Source organism: Melanostigma gelatinosum (genome assembly GCF_949748355.1).
Source record: "Melanostigma gelatinosum genome assembly, chromosome: 15".
Classification (NCBI taxonomy): domain Eukaryota; kingdom Metazoa; phylum Chordata; class Actinopteri; order Perciformes; family Zoarcidae; genus Melanostigma; species Melanostigma gelatinosum.
In genome coordinates, this window is record NC_136648.1 from 5,943,946 (window position 1) to 5,961,800 (window position 17,855).

The 17,855-nt window shown below is 43.4% G+C and overlaps 1 protein-coding gene across 1 annotated transcript in view; it reads left to right on the forward strand.

The window, feature by feature from the left end:
* Positions 1–17,855, forward strand: part of obscnb (obscurin, cytoskeletal calmodulin and titin-interacting RhoGEF b) — a 51,701-nt gene that overhangs the window by 19,943 nt on the left and 13,903 nt on the right. Inside the window, exons 35-59 of the mRNA XM_079284905.1 lie at positions 113–379; positions 605–871; positions 1,096–1,362; positions 1,589–1,855; positions 2,083–2,349; positions 2,575–2,841; positions 3,067–3,333; positions 4,190–4,264; positions 4,842–4,916; positions 5,117–5,212; positions 5,717–5,812; positions 6,454–6,525; positions 6,956–7,024; positions 7,358–7,435; positions 7,820–7,897; positions 10,031–10,300; positions 11,054–11,320; positions 11,817–12,095; positions 12,530–12,787; positions 13,020–13,286; positions 13,542–13,814; positions 16,137–16,403; positions 16,618–16,893; positions 17,010–17,282; positions 17,491–17,781. Coding sequence (XP_079141031.1) covers positions 113–379; positions 605–871; positions 1,096–1,362; positions 1,589–1,855; positions 2,083–2,349; positions 2,575–2,841; positions 3,067–3,333; positions 4,190–4,264; positions 4,842–4,916; positions 5,117–5,212; positions 5,717–5,812; positions 6,454–6,525; positions 6,956–7,024; positions 7,358–7,435; positions 7,820–7,897; positions 10,031–10,300; positions 11,054–11,320; positions 11,817–12,095; positions 12,530–12,787; positions 13,020–13,286; positions 13,542–13,814; positions 16,137–16,403; positions 16,618–16,893; positions 17,010–17,282; positions 17,491–17,781 — 5,229 coding nt within the window. The remainder of the gene's footprint in view (positions 1–112; positions 380–604; positions 872–1,095; positions 1,363–1,588; positions 1,856–2,082; positions 2,350–2,574; positions 2,842–3,066; positions 3,334–4,189; positions 4,265–4,841; positions 4,917–5,116; positions 5,213–5,716; positions 5,813–6,453; positions 6,526–6,955; positions 7,025–7,357; positions 7,436–7,819; positions 7,898–10,030; positions 10,301–11,053; positions 11,321–11,816; positions 12,096–12,529; positions 12,788–13,019; positions 13,287–13,541; positions 13,815–16,136; positions 16,404–16,617; positions 16,894–17,009; positions 17,283–17,490; positions 17,782–17,855) is intronic.

Sequence of the window (17,855 nt, forward strand, 5' to 3'; positions counted from 1 at the left end):
TGGAACTTATCAGTGTTTACCTTTTTAGTGTTCAGTATTTGTTTCATTGTTGTTTATTTATATTCTAAATCCTGGCATGCTACTGACTGCTAACCTACTGATAAATGCTTAGCCCATCCAGTGACCTACATAAAGAAGCTGGAGAGCCAGGAGGCTGAGGAGGGAGCAAGTGTTACTCTGTGTTGTGAGCTCTCTAAAGCTGGAGTACCTGTTGAGTGGAAGAAGGGAACGCAGGTCCTGAAGTCTGGAGAGAAGTACCAGATGAAGCAGAAGGCCTCTGTGAACCAACTCCTGATCAACACGGTGGTGCCAGAAGACAGTGGAGACTACAGCTGTGTGTGTGGAGACCAGAAGACATCTGCTGGCCTCAAGATCAAGGGTAGGAGGATCTCTAAAGATGCAATCAGTGGAATGTTTTTTAAAAACTGTGTCGAACAACTTCTTGTATGTTCATTATTACACATATGTGTTTTGAGTTTGCGTATCAGAAGTTGGAACTTGTCAGTGTTTGTCTTTTTAGTGTTCAGTATTTGTTTCATTGTTGTTTATTTATATTCTAAATCCTGGCATGCTACTGACTCCTAACCTACTGATAAATGCTTAGCCCATCCAGTGACCTACATAAAGAAGCTGGAGAGCCAGGAGGCTGAGGAGGGAGCAAGTGTGACTCTGTGTTGTGAGCTCTCTAAAGCTGGAGTACCTGTTGAGTGGAAGAAGGGAACGCAGGTCCTGAAGTCTGGGGAAAAGTACCAGATGAAGCAGAAGGCCTCTGTGAACCAACTCCTGATCAACACGGTGGTGCCAGAAGACAGTGGAGACTACAGCTGTGTGTGTGGAGACCAGAAGACATCTGCCGGCCTCAAGATCAAGGGTAGGAGGATCTCTAAAGATTCAATCAGTGGAATGTTTTTTAAAAACTGTGTCGAACAACTTCTTGTATCTTCTTGTATGACATATGTGTTTTGAGTTTGCTTATCAGAAATTGGAACTTATCAGTGTTTACCTTTTTAGTGTTCAGTATTTGTTTCATTGTTGTTTATTTATATTTTAAATCCTGGCATGCTACTGACTGCTAACCTACTGATAAATGCTTAGCCCATCCAGTGACCTACATAAAGAAGCTGGAGAGCCAGGAGGCTGAGGAGGGAGCAAGTGTTACTCTGTGTTGTGAGCTCTCTAAAGCTGGAGTACCCGTTGAGTGGAAGAAGGGAACGCAGGTCCTGAAGTCTGGAGAGAAGTACCAGATGAAGCAGAAGGCCTCTGTGAACCAACTCCTGATCAACACGGTGGTGCCAGAAGACAGTGGAGACTACAGCTGTGTGTGTGGAGACCAGAAGACCTCAGCCGGCCTCAAGATCAAGGGTAGGAGGATCTCTAAAGATGCAATCAGTGGAATATGTTTTTAAAAAATGTATAGAATGGCTTGTTGTATGTACACATTTAGACATATGTGTTTTGAGTCTGCGTATCAGAAATTGGAACTTATCAGTGTTTACCTTTTTAGTGTTCAGTATTTGTTTCATTGTTGTTTATTTATATTCTAAATCCTGGCATGCTACTGACTGCTAACCTACTGATAAATGCTTAGCCCATCCAGTGACCTACATAAAGAAGCTGGAGAGCCAGGAGGCTGAGGAGGGAGCAAGTGTGACTCTGTGTTGTGAGCTCTCTAAAGCTGGAGTACCTGTTGAGTGGAAGAAGGGAACGCAGGTCCTGAAGTCTGGAGAGAAGTACCAGATGAAGCAGAAGGCCTCTGTGAACCAACTCCTGATCAACACGGTGGTGCCAGAAGACAGTGGAGACTACAGCTGTGTGTGTGGAGACCAGAAGACATCTGCCGGCCTCAAGATCAAGGGTAGGACGAGGATCTCTAAAGATGCAATCAGTGGAATGTTTTTTAAAAACTGTGTCGAACAACTTCTTGTATCTTCTTGGATGACATATGTGTTTTGAGTTTGCGTATCAGAAATTGGAACTTATCAGTGTTTACCTTTTTAGTGTTCAGTATTTGTTTCATTGTTGTTTATTTATATTCTAAATCCTGGCATGCTACTGACTGCTAACCTACTGATAAATGCTTAGCCCATCCAGTGACCTACATAAAGAAGCTGGAGAGCCAGGAGGCTGAGGAGGGAGCAAGTGTTACTCTGTGTTGTGAGCTCTCTAAAGCTGGAGTACCTGTTGAGTGGAAGAAGGGAACGCAGGTCCTGAAGTCTGGAGAGAAGTACCAGATGAAGCAGAAGGCCTCTGTGAACCAACTCCTGATCAACACGGTGGTGCCAGAAGACAGTGGAGACTACAGCTGTGTGTGTGGAGACCAGAAGACATCTGCTGGCCTCAAGATCAAGGGTAGGAGGATCTCTAAAGATGCAATCAGTGGAATGTTTTTTAAAAACTGTGTCGAACAACTTCTTGTATGTTCATTATTACACATATGTGTTTTGAGTTTGCGTATCAGAAGTTGGAACTTGTCAGTGTTTGTCTTTTTAGTGTTCAGTATTTGTTTCATTGTTGTTTATTTATATTCTAAATCCTGGCATGCTACTGACTCCTAACCTACTGATAAATGCTTAGCCCATCCAGTGACCTACATAAAGAAGCTGGAGAGCCAGGAGGCTGAGGAGGGAGCAAGTGTGACTCTGTGTTGTGAGCTCTCTAAAGCTGGAGTACCTGTTGAGTGGAAGAAGGGAACGCAGGTCCTGAAGTCTGGAGAGAAGTACCAGATGAAGCAGAAGGCCTCTGTGAACCAACTCCTGATCAACACGGTGGTGCCAGAAGACAGTGGAGACTACAGCTGTGTGTGTGGAGACCAGAAGACATCTGCTGGCCTCAAGATCAAGGGTAGGAGGATCTCTAAAGATGCAATCAGTGGAATGTTTTTTAAAAACTGTGTCGAACAACTTCTTGTATGTTCATTATTACACATATGTGTTTTGAGTTTGCGTATCAGAAGTTGGAACTTGTCAGTGTTTGTCTTTTTAGTGTTCAGTATTTGTTTCATTGTTGTTTATTTATATTCTAAATCCTGGCATGCTACTGACTCCTAACCTACTGATAAATGCTTAGCCCATCCAGTGACCTACATAAAGAAGCTGGAGAGCCAGGAGGCTGAGGAGGGAGCAAGTGTGACTCTGTGTTGTGAGCTCTCTAAAGCTGGCGTACCCGTTGAGTGGAAGAAGGGAACGCAGGTCCTGAAGTCTGGAGAGAAGTACCAGATGAAGCAGAAGGCCTCTGTGAACCAACTCCTGATCAACACGGTGGTGCCAGAAGACAGTGGAGACTACAGCTGTGTGTGTGGAGACCAGAAGACATCAGCCGGCCTCAAGATCAAGGGTAGGAGGATTCATGATTTAAACCTCTACTCTACTATATATTAGTAAAGATGTGTCTTTGTCATCATTTTTTAAAATCTGCATCACTCCAAGAGATGCATTGTTCAGATTTAATCAGACGACTTTTAACATTGAGGTTAATATGAGAATTAATGTGTTACACGTTGAGTTTGCCTTGACTGCTCAAACACTTGTATTTAAGCACTTGCTTTTGCTGTCTGTCGCTCTCTTTTTTATATTCGTGTCTTATTTCTGTTTGCTAGCTCACAAAATGTCAGCATTCTTTGTGTGTCTAACATCAGATTCATCAGATGTTTCCTTCACATTGTACGTAGTGGACCAAAAGGTTGGATGTCTTTGCCCGGATCGCTTTGTGTGTTTGTTTGAATGGTGATCTATTATTAAGAACATTTTTCATCACTTCTTTCACTTTTTCTTTCCGTGCATTTGCGATTACAATACAAACCACAGAATGATGCTGTTAAAACGGACTACAATACCAAAGTGGAGTCCCCGTCACAGCATTTGACATTTTAGCAGCCTGTGCTTGTTGCTGCTGTTTTATGCGTCCTTTGTGTCTGTTTTTATTGGTAGTAGTGTTGACGAATCATAACGTATGTGTGCTGATCCATAAACTGTTCGTCTCTATTTAAGCCAGCTGATCTTTGTTCATGTTGTGTTGTCGTGTTACTGTGTTTTAGGGGGCTTGCTGATTTCTGAAATTGTTTTGATTTACAAGTTTCAAGCCATTTTGTCCGGTGATCTTTAGTTTTTAATTATGAAGTCAAGTCATACGTTGTTAGGAAGTACTGGAGGTGATCAAGTATGTTACAGCATTCTGAATTGTTTCCTCTCAGCTGTGAAGCTGTCAGTTCCTCCTTCACCTGCTAAACTGGAATCTAAGAGGCAGGAGACCAAAGAAACAACGGAAGGTATGGACAGAAGACGGCAATGTGCTGGCTTGACTTTCAGTTTTGTGTGCTCAGTCCATGTAGATAATGGTCTTTGTGTTGCCATGTGCAGCTTGCCCTTACATTTGTCCTGCACCTTTTGGCCTTTATAGGTTGTGATGAGTGTATTATTCCTCACTGGTTTACCTGATTTGTCAGGTTGCAGTTGTGTGTGCCCACGCTGTGTCAAATGTTCCTTCTGTCCTATAGTCGGATCGTGTTTTGGAATTAGAATGTGGGTCTTTTTCCTCAGTGTTGTATTGCAGTACATGTAGCATAACCAGCTTATTTAAAGCAGAAGTAATAACCCTTGCATTTGTGTCAGTTGTGCTGGTGGCACCTTGATGGTTGGAGAGCGATACCAGTCTACATGAGCATCGTGTACTTGTGTGTGGCATGATTTATTGTCTTTGACATTATATTTGTGTGCTTTGGGACGAATGAAGGTCTTTGAATTTGTGGCTCAGGTGTTCATATTAAATACTATAAGCCTGGCAGTGCCACTGGTTGCTGCCGTCATACTTTATGCAGCATTTCTTTGTCAATGTTTGTATTTCAGCCAAGGGCCCTGAAGCTTTGTCCATAGCTGCTAAAGACAAATACAAGAGGCAAGAGATACATGAGGCAGTAGAAGGTAATTCTCTGACGATTCTTGGCTCTGCTTGGTTTTTTAGCCCATGTGCATTTGTAATTATCAGTGTGTGCAACACTTAGCTTTATATTATATTGGTATTGAGACATGTTTGCCATGTTTATCATGTTCCTGCCGCTGTTTTTACCAAGCGCTAGCCTGAGGTGATTTCAAACTGGGTCCAATGTTGTTTGATTTCATAGCTGTTACACTGCCAACTACTGGACAGACTCCTAAAGAGCAGCTCCTCAAACAGGAGGTCCAGAGAGATTCACGAGAGCTCAAAGTGGGAGCTGAAGGTAATGAGACTCATGTTTGTGTGGCTTTTATCTGATACTGTGACATCTGTCAGTACTGTAAGCATGGCCGTCAATTGTTTTGCTTCAGATGTAATTTCAGGCTTGTAGAAAATGACAATGGTCTGTGAGAAGCGAGAGAGGCTTTGTTTTTGCGGATACCTTCATTGATATAGATTGCTTTCTGCTGTCACACATATTGCCTCATTTTGACGCCTACTGTACAAACATCATGACGTCATGAATTGGCTTACATTGTGTCTTGCTGCTTCAAGGAATTGCTTTAAGGCTAGCCTCTACTATTTCATCTGCCTGCTGGTAAATGTCACTTTTTTATTCATCTTTTAAATGACATGAGCTGCGTCATTTTTGGGACTTATGTTACGATTAGTGGGGGAAAAAATCGATGCTTTCAATCTCAACGTCTGTGGATTTCTGTGGTCTCTGGGATACTTTGTTGCATGGAGGATTTTCAAACTGGGTCCAATGTTGTGTTTGATTTCATAGCTGTTACACTGCCAACTACTGGCCAGACTCCTAAAGAGCAGCTCCTCAAACAGGAGGTCCAGAGAGATTCACGAGAGCTCAAAGTGGGAGCTGAAGGTAATGAGACTCATGTTTGTGTGGCTTCTGTCAGTACTGTAAGCATGGTCGTCATTTGTTTTGTTTCAGATGTAATTTCAGGCTTGTAGAAAAAAAAAAACACTCAAGAAAGAAAGAAAAACTGGGAAATATGGAGGGTGGAGTGGTCGTTTCTTTTGTCAAGAAAGGTGATTTTCATCTGAGTTACATCTCGCCTGGTCGGAAGGCGTAATGTTAGGCAGCTCAGTTTGGATTGACTGACTGTGCTGTAGGTTATGTTGCCTGATGAATGTGTAACATGTATAAACGTGACTTTCGTTTGTTTTGAACCCTCGTGCGTGTTGCTGTTCTGTCAATTCCATTTCGTGGCAAATACTGAATTTTGTCCAGTCGTTTGTTTACACATGTTCTGTGTTTGAATGTTGAACATTTTGATGCCATATGTTTGTGGCACTTTGGCAGTACTGTGTTGGATTGCTGCTATGTGTTGGATTGTTGATAATAGTCTGTGAAAAGGAGAGAGAGGCTTTAATTGTTTAAGGACGTTTGTCAGTACGCCAAGTTGTAAACAGGCAATGATGTGCTTTACTGGGTTGACCTGTCTTCAGGTGATGGAACTCATCACTGTAAGATTGTGAGGTAAACGTTGTGTTTCATCCCAGTTGAAAAGACTGCTGCCGGAATAGCTGCAAAACAAGATACACAGAGGCAGGAGACCAAAGCGCCAATAACAGGTATGACATGGTTTTAGCTCTTTATCAGCCTTGTGCTTCTTCAATGTCTCCTGCCACATCCCACCCAGTCGTTGCGTTGCCAAATGCAGGTGTTCTATCTCTACTGGTGTTTTTACTTTCTGTGGCATATCGAGCATGCTATGTGTTTGGTTGTAGCTTGTTTGAGCTGCTGTAAGACGTGGACGATGGACACAAATAATATAAAGGTTAAATTAGTTGTTACGGTTAGTTTAATGGAGTGTCACAATGTCAATATAGGGAGAGATGGTATTATATTAAATCATATTAGGTGTTGTATTAATGCCTGGCCAAACGCTCACTGGATCAAAAGAAGATTGATTAATAGAGATGATTAAAAATACGATTTGTGGTTGCTGGCTCTGCAGGCGACATGTCTCAGGTATAATCAGGCTTAAATGTTTTATCACAGCAGTGAGGCTGCCGGATGCTCCAGCAGCTGGGACATTACACTCTAAAGATTCCAAAAAAGTGGTGGAAGGTATGAACTCATCCAACATGATCTAAATATATATATAACACGACTGTAATTGTTGGTCAAGCACTTGGTCATGGCTCTGTCTGTACATTTTGAAGACCCTGTTTTGACACAGCATGACTCAATGTATCATCTGAAATATGAAGTGAAGAGCTTTCCCCACTGTTGGAATGAAAATCAAGTGACGATGTTATTATGTTGTCGTGGACATTGTGGCTCTGAAACGTGTACGGCACATTGCTTTTGAGTTGTCGTCTTGTTCAGTCTGTCGGTGAATATATTCACGTTGTGCAAGTTAAATTAAAACCGACATTATATTTCAACAAATAACTTCAGCGACAGCAGAGAAGTCACCGGCTTCAGTGACCTCCAAAGTGGAACCTGAGAAAGAGGAATCCCAAAAGAGAGCTGAAGGTATGTTGTAAAGAACACAGTTTCTACAGTGTAAACGGGATTCTGTTTGCATTCAGTAGATTTCTGCTATGCTGTGATCGCACAATGCTACAGATGTGGGACACAGCATCCTTGTGTCTTGAGGGTTTTGTAAATAGTCCGGCACATTTGTTCTTGTTGGCTGAGAGGTTGGAAATTGCATATTGGCAATTAGCATTAGAGTCACTGAATCCTCGGGTTGATTTCATCATTTTCAGTGGGTTTTTTTGTGTGTGTAATTTATCAGTTCAGCAACATCGTTTGATGTTTTTTTTCGGGCTTCAATTCCTCATTGTTAAATTCATGCTGCTCTGTGTTTTCTTCAGTGGATATTTTTTGGTCTAATTTGATCAATTACACCTGCAGAGATTACAAAGCCTGCTGTTTCTGAAGTCATCCCAAAGCCAGAACCTCCAAAGCTGGGTACCGAAGTGAAAAGACAAGGTAGACTTCATGTAGCACCCGCACACTGATTCTTCCCCTCAGTTTTGCTCTGTTTTCTATGTAGCATTTTGTATGCCGTGGGATCAGTCTTGTTTGTTGTCGCTCACTTTTTTGTCACTTGTGAATGCCAGATTTGGGGTCTTCTTGATTGTTGCGGTCTCCAGATAGGAATAATTAAGACCTGCGATTGACGGACTTCACAAATGCTGAGGTGGCCTTCTGTTTTGAATGGGAGAAGGTGTCATTGGCTGTGCACCAGTTTTGTAGCAGCCATATGTGTTCATTGTGCTTGTTTTGTTCATGTTTTTTGTTTTCACTTTTGCAAAAGAAAATCTAACCTCAGTCAGGTAAGTTGAAAATTAACATCTGGGAATCCGCAAGCCTGAGTTCCAACAACACACATCAACGTCTTGTCTGATCGATTCAATCCGCAGTTCTTCCAGTCGCAGTCATTCGAGACCTGGAGAGCCAAGAGGCCGAGGAAGGACACATTGTCACTCTGCACTGTGAGCTTTCTAAACCTGGACTCCCCGTCGAGTGGAAGAGGGGAACTCAAGTACTGAGTTGTGGAGAAAAGTACCAAATGAAACAGATAGGATTCAGTTATGAGCTACAGATCTTCGATTTGAGTCCTGAAGACACGGGAAGCTACAGATGCTGTTCAGAGGACACAACGTGCTCAGCCTCTCTTGTAGTAAATGGTAGGATGGAGACCATGTCATTGTCTCATGCTTCTTCTTTCAAGGAGTCTTTCATTTACTCTTTCAATCCATTCTTCTCATTCTTGACCTTGTACTGTCGATACAAATCTTTTTTTATTTCCTTCCTTCATTCATCAGCTGCCCCAGTTATTTTCACAAAAGAGCTTGAAAGTCAAATGGCTGCTGAGGCGGACAGTGTGACTCTGCACTGTGAGCTTTCTGAACCTGCCGTTCCTTTGGAGTGGAGGAAAGGAGAGCTTGGGCTTTGTCCTTGTGCCAAGTATGAAATGAGACAAACGGGACACCTGGCTTCACTGGTAATCCATGATGTAGACCAAGAGGATGCTGGGAGTTACACATGTGACACTGGTGTCCATCAAAGCACTGCACAACTAGACGTGAAGGGTATGCTTGCTAATAATTGCTGTTTGTTGTTGCTCGTCTTGCAGACTTACTGTTGTAAATATTGAACATTACACACATGTTTAAAAAAAAGATAAATACAGAGAAGGCATTTTTCTGGCATTTCGTTCATTTTTCATTGACTGTGATCAATGTTGAACAAATTTGGGATTTGACACAATTTAAGGACAGAGACGTGAGACTCACTTCCACCTCTGTTACGATGATTTTGATTTTAGTAGCTTTAGATGGAGTAGTTTTATGTGTGGCGGGCTATGCATTGTGCCAGCTTTCTCTCGCTTGTCCTAAGCATCTTTCCTCCACCTGCTCCCCTGAAGCCCGGCCTGTGCTTTTCAAAACCCAGCTGCAAAACCTTGAAAGACAGGAAGGGCAGAGCGCTAGTCTTCGCTGTGAGACCACGAAGCCGGGAGCCAGTGTTGTCTGGAGGCGTGGTGACAGGGTGCTGGCATCCAGCAGCAAGTATCACCTGAAACAGGAAGGAACCACAGTCGAGCTTGTCATCTATAAACTGCAGGGAGCTGACGCGGGAGAATACTCCTGCGATACGGGCAACCGGAGGACTTCAGCTGTCCTCACTGTGCAGGGTAGGAGCTGTCTGTCCTTTTCACTTTCCTCTGGAGTCACATCTTCCCACACTTTCTACATCACTCCACACTTGAGCATGATGCGTATCAACCTTTCCTCTTGAGATCCCGTTTGCTGTCTTCCTGACTGCTATTATCTCTCATCCCACGTGTGTTCTTGCCGCTCGCCGTTTTCAAAACTTCTCTGTTGAGCTCGATGACTCATCTCTTCTCATCATTGGTGCCTGTCTGTGGTCTCCTTTCACAAACATTAACACACCCCTTACTGTTTTTCTTCACTTGCCACTGACATTAACAGCTCAGGATACATCTTTATATATTTAATCACACTTTAATCACGATCTGCTCAGCTTGAACCACATCTCTGTCAAGAACTTCACGCAACAGATATGTAACCGTTCTTCTGAAATGTATTTGTCAAACAGAGGTCGAGGTCAACATACTGAAATTCTTGGAGAGCTGCGTTGTATACGAGGGAGAAGACGTTGACTTTGAATGTCGGGTTTCTCATGAGGACGCGCCTCTGGCTCAGTGGAAACTCCAGGATGTCCCGCTGCAGAACAATGAAATGAACCTGATCATGTCCGAGGGTCCGGTACACAGCCTCACGCTCAGAGGGGTCACCACAGCTGACTCAGGAACAGTCACCTTCTCAGTGGGTAACCACACTTCCACTGCTTCTCTGACAGTCAGAGGTAAGGGAAATACAATGCTTTTTTTATTTCTCCGGACGAGAATGAATACTTGCCCTTTTGCTCTTCTACGAACATTTTCACTGTTCGTTTGTCTTGTGGGACACCGTCCCTCTGTCTTTTCAAACAGCATGCCCAAACATTTTAACTTTCTTTTCCCTTCCTACTGACTTGGTGTCCGTTCATCTGTCCCTAAATCTGCCCTTTACAACGTATCCCACCGTATTTCTACAGAATATTCACATTCACTCCTCTTTCCATTGAACTACCATTTCCCATTTACTTTTCAACATCGTATTTAAATTCCACAATGGATCACGTTGATTTAAATGTGTACTTGTAATCCTTGTCCACAGCAAGTTTTCATCACTTTTTTAAAACCGTATACTTTGTTCAAATAACTTGACGCGCAACATACAATTGCACTGAATAATTGAAATTCTGTGTTGTTGTGGTGTCCTGGTGGCGTTGGGGTCTAAGACGCTCACAGATGTAGTCTGTCTCCATATTTGGGTCCCGTAGAGATACAAGACATCGCCCATCTATGTCCCCTCAGCTCCTTTCACCTCTATGTTGTCCTCCCTACAATAAAGAAAAGTATTGTTCTTGTTTTACCTCAAACTAAAATGTAGATAAACTAGTGACCTCACCGTTCTTTGCATGCTCTGTTTTAAGCTTCTTGTTGGTTATGGAATTGGTAAAACGGTGGAACTATTTTAAATTACTCGTCCTAATTGACAATGGTCTTTCTGGCAGCCGCACCTGTACTATTCAAGAAGGAGCTGGAAAGTCAAGAGGCCACTGAAGGAGACAAGGCCACCCTGTCCTGTGAGACATCCAGCCCTGACTGCAAGGTGACCTGGCTGAAGGACTCCACTGTGATCAGCCATGGAGAGAAGTACAGTATGGAGCAGAGAGCGACCACTCACATCCTGGTCGTACACCAGCTGAACGTGAAGGACAGTGGAGAATATGCCTGTGATACAGGGGAAAGGAAAAGTACAGCTTCCCTGACAGTGACAGGTAACAGAGCACAGCTTCTTCTCATCTATGTTTCTTGTCTCCTTTTGTCTTCATCCTCCCTGCTGTTCATTTTACATCCATCCATCCCAATTAGCAAGGGAAACAGATCTTGCACTTAGCATCCATTTGTCATTGATTTTGAAGTGTGATTTCTTAGTTGGCATGTAGTTTGAGTTTTACTTAATTATACTATGTTAGCTACACTTTCTTTATTCTATTTGTCTTATTTCTTATTCATTTCTTATTACTATTTGTGAGTCATCAGAGTAAAGTTATAATTAATGGCTTTAAGTGAAGGTTTGTTTGATTATTAGATGTTATTATAATGGTTTATGTCAGAGTACTACATCCATTTTACTGAGATCAAACATGTGGCATGAGGTAGTTAGTCGGTATCAAAATGAGATTATTGGTTATGGATACAAAATGTGACTGAGGCCTTCTGAGACGTGGAGAGATCTGGTCACTGACCTCCCATCATCCCATTCACCCCCAGAGCATGTGCGCTTCATCCGAGAACTCTACGACATCACTGTGGCCACTGGGCAGGATGCTGTCTTTGAGGTGGAGCTGTCACACGCCGATGTGACAAACGGGGAATGGTGGCTCGCAGACAACCTCCTCCAAAATAATGACCTGAATCAAATGAGCAGCCAGGGCAAAGTGCACCGTTTGGTCCTGAAGATGGTGACCACAGACGAATCGGGGGATGTGGCCTTCGTGGTGGGAGAAGAGAAGAGCGTGGCCTGTCTTCTGGTGGAGGAGAAACCCAAAGGTAAAGGAGATGACGTGGTCTCTAGAGATTTTTACTCCTCACATCCATCTCCATCAACCACCAAACCGCTTTGTGCTGGCACCATCCTCAACATCCTCGCCCTCCAGACTGGTTTTCCATTCTTTGGGTTTAGTTTTTGCTTTGAAATATTTAACTAAGATAAACTACTTAACATTGAAAGTGTACGTTTGTTCTTGAATACGCATTGTTTTCAATACGTCATTTATCAAATGTCAGTTTAATGCTTAGTTTTCTGTTTTTTTTATATTTCTGCTGAAACTCTCTGTTGTGTCTTCACTGTGCTGTAAAACGTGTGACAGCATTTAATCGTCACTCCATGCATCCATGTATTGATGATTACAGCTTTGAATTCATTGTAAAGCATGTAAATGCTGCCATTATTAAATCTAGTTTTGTGTTTCCCATATTCACAGTGCTAATACTGGAGAAGCCACACAACACCGTGGCAGTAGAGGGTGAAGCTGTCACTCTGGCCTGCACCGTCTCTGAAGCCACGGCCACTGTCACCTGGATCAGAAACAACGTGACCATCCGAGCTGGTCTCAAGTATGACCTGAGGAACAACGGAGCATTCCACCAGCTTTGTATCCACAACCTGGTGCCTGAGGACTCAGGAACGTACACTTGTGACACCGGAGATGCACAGTGTGACGTCACCGTGACTGTGGAAGGTAAAGAACGATGCCACCTGCACAAAAATATTTTTCCTGTTGATCACATTCCAGAATGTGGACCGAGATAGGATTGAAATGATCAGCGGAGCTATTCTTGAACTTCCGCTTGCCCTCAACCACAGACCCAGTCTGGCATCACTGTGCATCAGCTAAACGTTTGTCTGAAGAGATGGTTGTCTTGTCATCTCAACATCTGATGCCAAACTTCCCCATTTTAAATTCTGACCAGGTGCCCCAGTGTTCTTCCACAAAGAGCTCAAGAACCTGGACGCCACAGAGGGTGATGATGTTACCCTGCGCTGCGAGCTGTCTCAGCCATGTGTTCGTGTTGAGTGGAGGAAAGGAGGCATAGTCCTCTATCCTGGTAAGAAGTGTGAGATGAGGCAGGAAGGGTGCATTCAAGAGCTCTTTTTACGCAACCTGGAGCCTGAGGACAGTGGCTACTACACCTGTGATGCAGGAGACCAGCTCACCACAGCTTCTTTGGCAGTGCAAGGTAGCCTATTTATACTGTTTCCTCTATCTTTGAGTTTTCTTAAGGCTGATAAGTTTATTTCTGAACGTATTCTACAATTTATTCTTACAAGTAGAATAGTAGGTATGTTTTTAGGACTTTGTAAACTGTGGATGTTGCATGGTGTCATATTTGGTCAATCTTTTCTGATATGTTTCTCTGTGAAGTTGATATATTGCTGACAATGAGTAAGTTAGCGGCTCCGTGTATGCATATGTGTATTGTTTCACTCAACAGTGAAAGAAGTCTTCATAGTGTGTGGTCTTAAGACCATCGACATCTTTGTTGGCGAATGGGCAACCTTCTCCTGCCAGCTGTCTGGTAGGGCACCTGGCCAGGTGCAGTGGTGGCTGGATGGCACCTTGCTGGAGAACAGCCCCTTTAGTGAGATAGAGCTGAGCGAAGGCCACATCCACACGCTCACCTTAAAGAACCTGGCCACAGATGACTCTGGCACTGTCACCTTCAACGCTGGCAGTTTAACAGAAACAGCCAAGCTCTTAGTCAAAGGTATCACATTATGGAGACACTCCTTCTTACCAGCAGACCCTGCAGAATTGTAATTCTACATTTCAAATCTTATGAACGTAGTATTTTGGAGCTTCATGTCAATCCAAGGTTGTTTTGTTGGCACTACAATGTGCATGTAATGTAAATATTTATTATAATTTTGAGTTTAATAGTATGCTCAAGAAACTAAAATGTACCAAATTACCTCTGTTTGCTGCTGAATGATCGGCATTAACTCAATTATATGTGGAGAAATTCTTCTTTAAGAACAAGTAAATATGCCATGAATTATGTGTTCTGTAGGGTTCCTTTTAAAAGTTTGAAGTTCATGAATAGATTCATTGTTTCAGTGCATTTCAGTGCTTCATCATGCATGATTAATGGAAGTTCCTCATTCCATTGATAATAACAATGCAGTAGATAGTTCCATGCTGTATGCTTTGATACAACCAGAACATACCACTGGGTGCAGCACCACAGCAAAGTGTGATTTGAGTACGACTCAAATAACTCAACAAACCTAAACATCTAAAAACCTGGAGTCAGATATGCTGGAGAAAAGAAATGATCAGCAATTCATTTCAAAAAAGAAATAGATTGAGAGACATTTTATTTCTGCTCCTCCTTTAGATTCTCTGAATCCTTCCTATTTGCTGTATTTTGGGCTGCAGAAATCAAACAAATCAATGATAATCACGATGAATGTTTCTCACTTTTGAGATCACAATTGTTACTCACAGCTGTTCATCCATTTTGGGGAACAAAGCAGTTTAATATCTCTTTAACCGCTGCTCCCTCTAATTGTTCAAATATTTTCATCAAAATAAGGTATTACACATAACCAGGATGTCTTCTTGAAAACATAAATGCAATCGAATACCCAGACCGTATACAACTTTTGGATACGTAAACACTCACTCAGTCGTCAACTGTTGTCAACAGAAGATAGTCAGGGCTGTTATTGTACAGCCATGACTAGAGCTAATCCGACAAAAATAATCGGTCTGCATTCAACCTTTGTAATAAAACAGCCTCGGTTTCAATTACCTGTTGGCTTAATTGGTTCAATCTTCATCATCCCCACCAGACGTTTTCCTTACGGCGAGGTCAATCTATTGTTAGGGTTCTGACGTCTCTGATGTCTTCCTGCAGTTTCGCAATTGCCTGTTCAATGTGTATGAACCATTGTCCTTTGGTTCACATGAATGGCCTCTTACATTTCAGACCCACCAAAAATATATGGGGAAACACAATCCGCTAGCATTCCATTGGCTCCATTTGGCCAAGTCTTTTCTTTATAGTGTCACCAAATCAAGGTATAGTGTTCAAAAACAAAGGACCGGTGCCTATTGGAGGCTCACTCATGGATGGTGAACGACTGTGTCAGTTACCTCACTGGCAGATCGGCAGCATTTGTACGTTGTCAGCTGCATTTCGGAGATGCACTGAATACTGCCAAGTGTTGTGATCGCTAGTGACGCTTTAGCCAAACGTGTGGGAAGAAAAGATTTGTTATTCACTGCATGCTGGAAACATCCGTCTGTGTTTGGGATCCCTCGAGTCATTATTTAAGACCACGCGCTCTTAAATTGGCACTTGGCAAAAGAGTCAAAAGCATGATCGTGATTATTATGTGGTTTAATGGGCAGCCCTGAATGTGTGGCTAATGTAAATGATGAATCATACAAATATGGTGGTTGGATTTAGTGAAAACATACAGTCGGCTTGATTTTGGCGATGCTAAGATTTGATTGTACAGAGTTAGTAAAACACTGAAAAGTGTGAACAGAAACGATGTGTTAGGAAAGTGCTGCTCCACCCATCCGTGACGGCCGGTTGCTGTTGAATACTCACACTCCATTTACCTCCACCATCCCATCCCACCAAGCCCCGCCCTTAACCTTTTAAGCACTAAAACCGCTAACCTCCCTGAACCTAACTTAAGAGTTTAGTATTTTTATCCACTCCCCCCCCCCCCCCTCCCCCTTCTCATCAGCTGCCTTGATTGTGACCATTAACCTGAATCTTGATGATTGGGCTTTTTGACCCCCGAGTCATTTTCAGAACTCATATAAGATAACACAGTGGTCACAATGGACAGTAAAATAGCATCTTATATTTTAATTTATAAGATACTGTACCATAGCACATACAATTTGTCCTGGACAAACCACAAAAACACAATAATGATCACTCACATGAACATCACGTCAACATTCTTTTGGGGGTTATAAAGCCCAAATGTCTTTCGACATATCCTTCACTTACCCTTACATCTAATAGCCACGCCCTCACCCTATGACCCCTGCCCCCCAACCTCAGATCCCACAGTTGAAGTGGTGAGCGAGATGGAGGACCTCCGGGTGCTTGAGAACCAACCGGCTGAGTTCATCTGCCAGTACTCAAGGCCAGTGAAGGCTCAGTGGAAAAAAGACGGGCAGCCATTGCAGCCTGATGGCCGAAGGGTGTTAGTGGAGCAGGACTGGAATGTGGCACGCTTGTACATTAGCCGTGTGTCCGCTGAGGACAGGGGCACATACTCCTGTGAGGCAGAGGGGATCTGCGCGGTCGCTTCACTTTACGTGGACGGTGAGCTTCCTTCCACATGGAAAAAGCACCAACCTCTAGGGAGTCTCCTCTGCTCCCTTAAGTCCCACAATCACTATATGTGGCCACATAAACTGATCTGTTGCTGACCATCACAAATGATGTGCCCTTTGTTGACAAACTATTTCACGTCCGAAATATTGCAGTCTTCTTAAAATCTTGTTTTTTATATTGTGCTTCTTTGTTTTCTTTACAGGCAAACCCATTGACATTGTCCAGGGCCTGGAGAATGTAGAAACCTTTGATGGAGGCGAAGCGCTGTTTGAGTGTGCCATCTCTCGTCCTGAGAGCAAAGATTGCCGCTGGTTCCTCGATGGGAAACCAGTCATGGAGTCCCCTAATGCTGAAATTGTGACGTTTGAGAGTGGCCGTCGTCATCTGCTGCTGCTGAAAGAGTTGAGAGTGAAAGACAGTTGCGCGGTAACCTTCAAAGCTGGCGCAGCAGCCACATCTGCCCAACTCTCTGTCAAAGGTGAGTCATCCAAAGCTTTAAGACTTTGAAGTTTGCATTCATGGCATTATTTCTCCTGAATTATGCATTCTAGTGTAATAAACCTACATTTCATCCGGTCTATTTTTCCCTATAAGGCTGGCAGCTGGGTGTTGTGAAGGTTCTGGAGGACAAGGTGGCTGCAGTGGGAGAGAAGGTTGAGTTTTGTGTTGAGCTCACCGAGCCTGTCCCCGTGGCAGAAGTAGCCTGGTATGCTAACGGTGTGGAGATCAAGTCCAGTGACCTCTGGGCTATGAGGGCTGACGGATGTTCGTATCGCCTCGTCCTGAGACAGGCACCTCTTTTGCCACAGCAGGAAATTACATTTGCTGCAAGAGATGCTCTCTCTTTGGCCAAGCTCACCATTATCAGTAAGTGTTTGAAGAAAATCACAAGGCTAGACACGTAACCATGCGTCTCTAAGTTAATTATTCCACTTACTAATGTAGTCCAGTAATGTGCCCTGCGTGGCAACTCCACTATGTAACATGATGGAGAGATAGTCTTGATACTGTAGAAAACAGAGAGTGAACGATAAACATTGCAATCTCTAACGCCTGCTTCTTTCCCTCTTAACAGCTGTACCTGATCCTCCAGAGGACGCAGAGGTCCTCAGTATGACTGAGAAGTCGGTCACCCTCTCTTGGTTCACTCCTTTACATGATGGAGGGAGTCCCCTTCTGGGCTACAGGGTGGAGATGCGGCTGGCAGACAGTGCCCTATGGCTTCCATGTCATTTGGAACCTGTGTGCAACACAGAGTTTGTGGTTGAAAATCTCATCCCGGGGAGCGGCTACAGGTTTAGAGTGGCAGCCAACAGCAGAGCTGGGACTGGAGAGCCCGTTGAGTTGCCTCAGACTGTGCAGCTTGGTGAGTGGATGTGTGGTTTAGTTCATGCAATGGGCACTTTGCTTATTATTGCTCCGTTTAACGTCAGTGTTTTA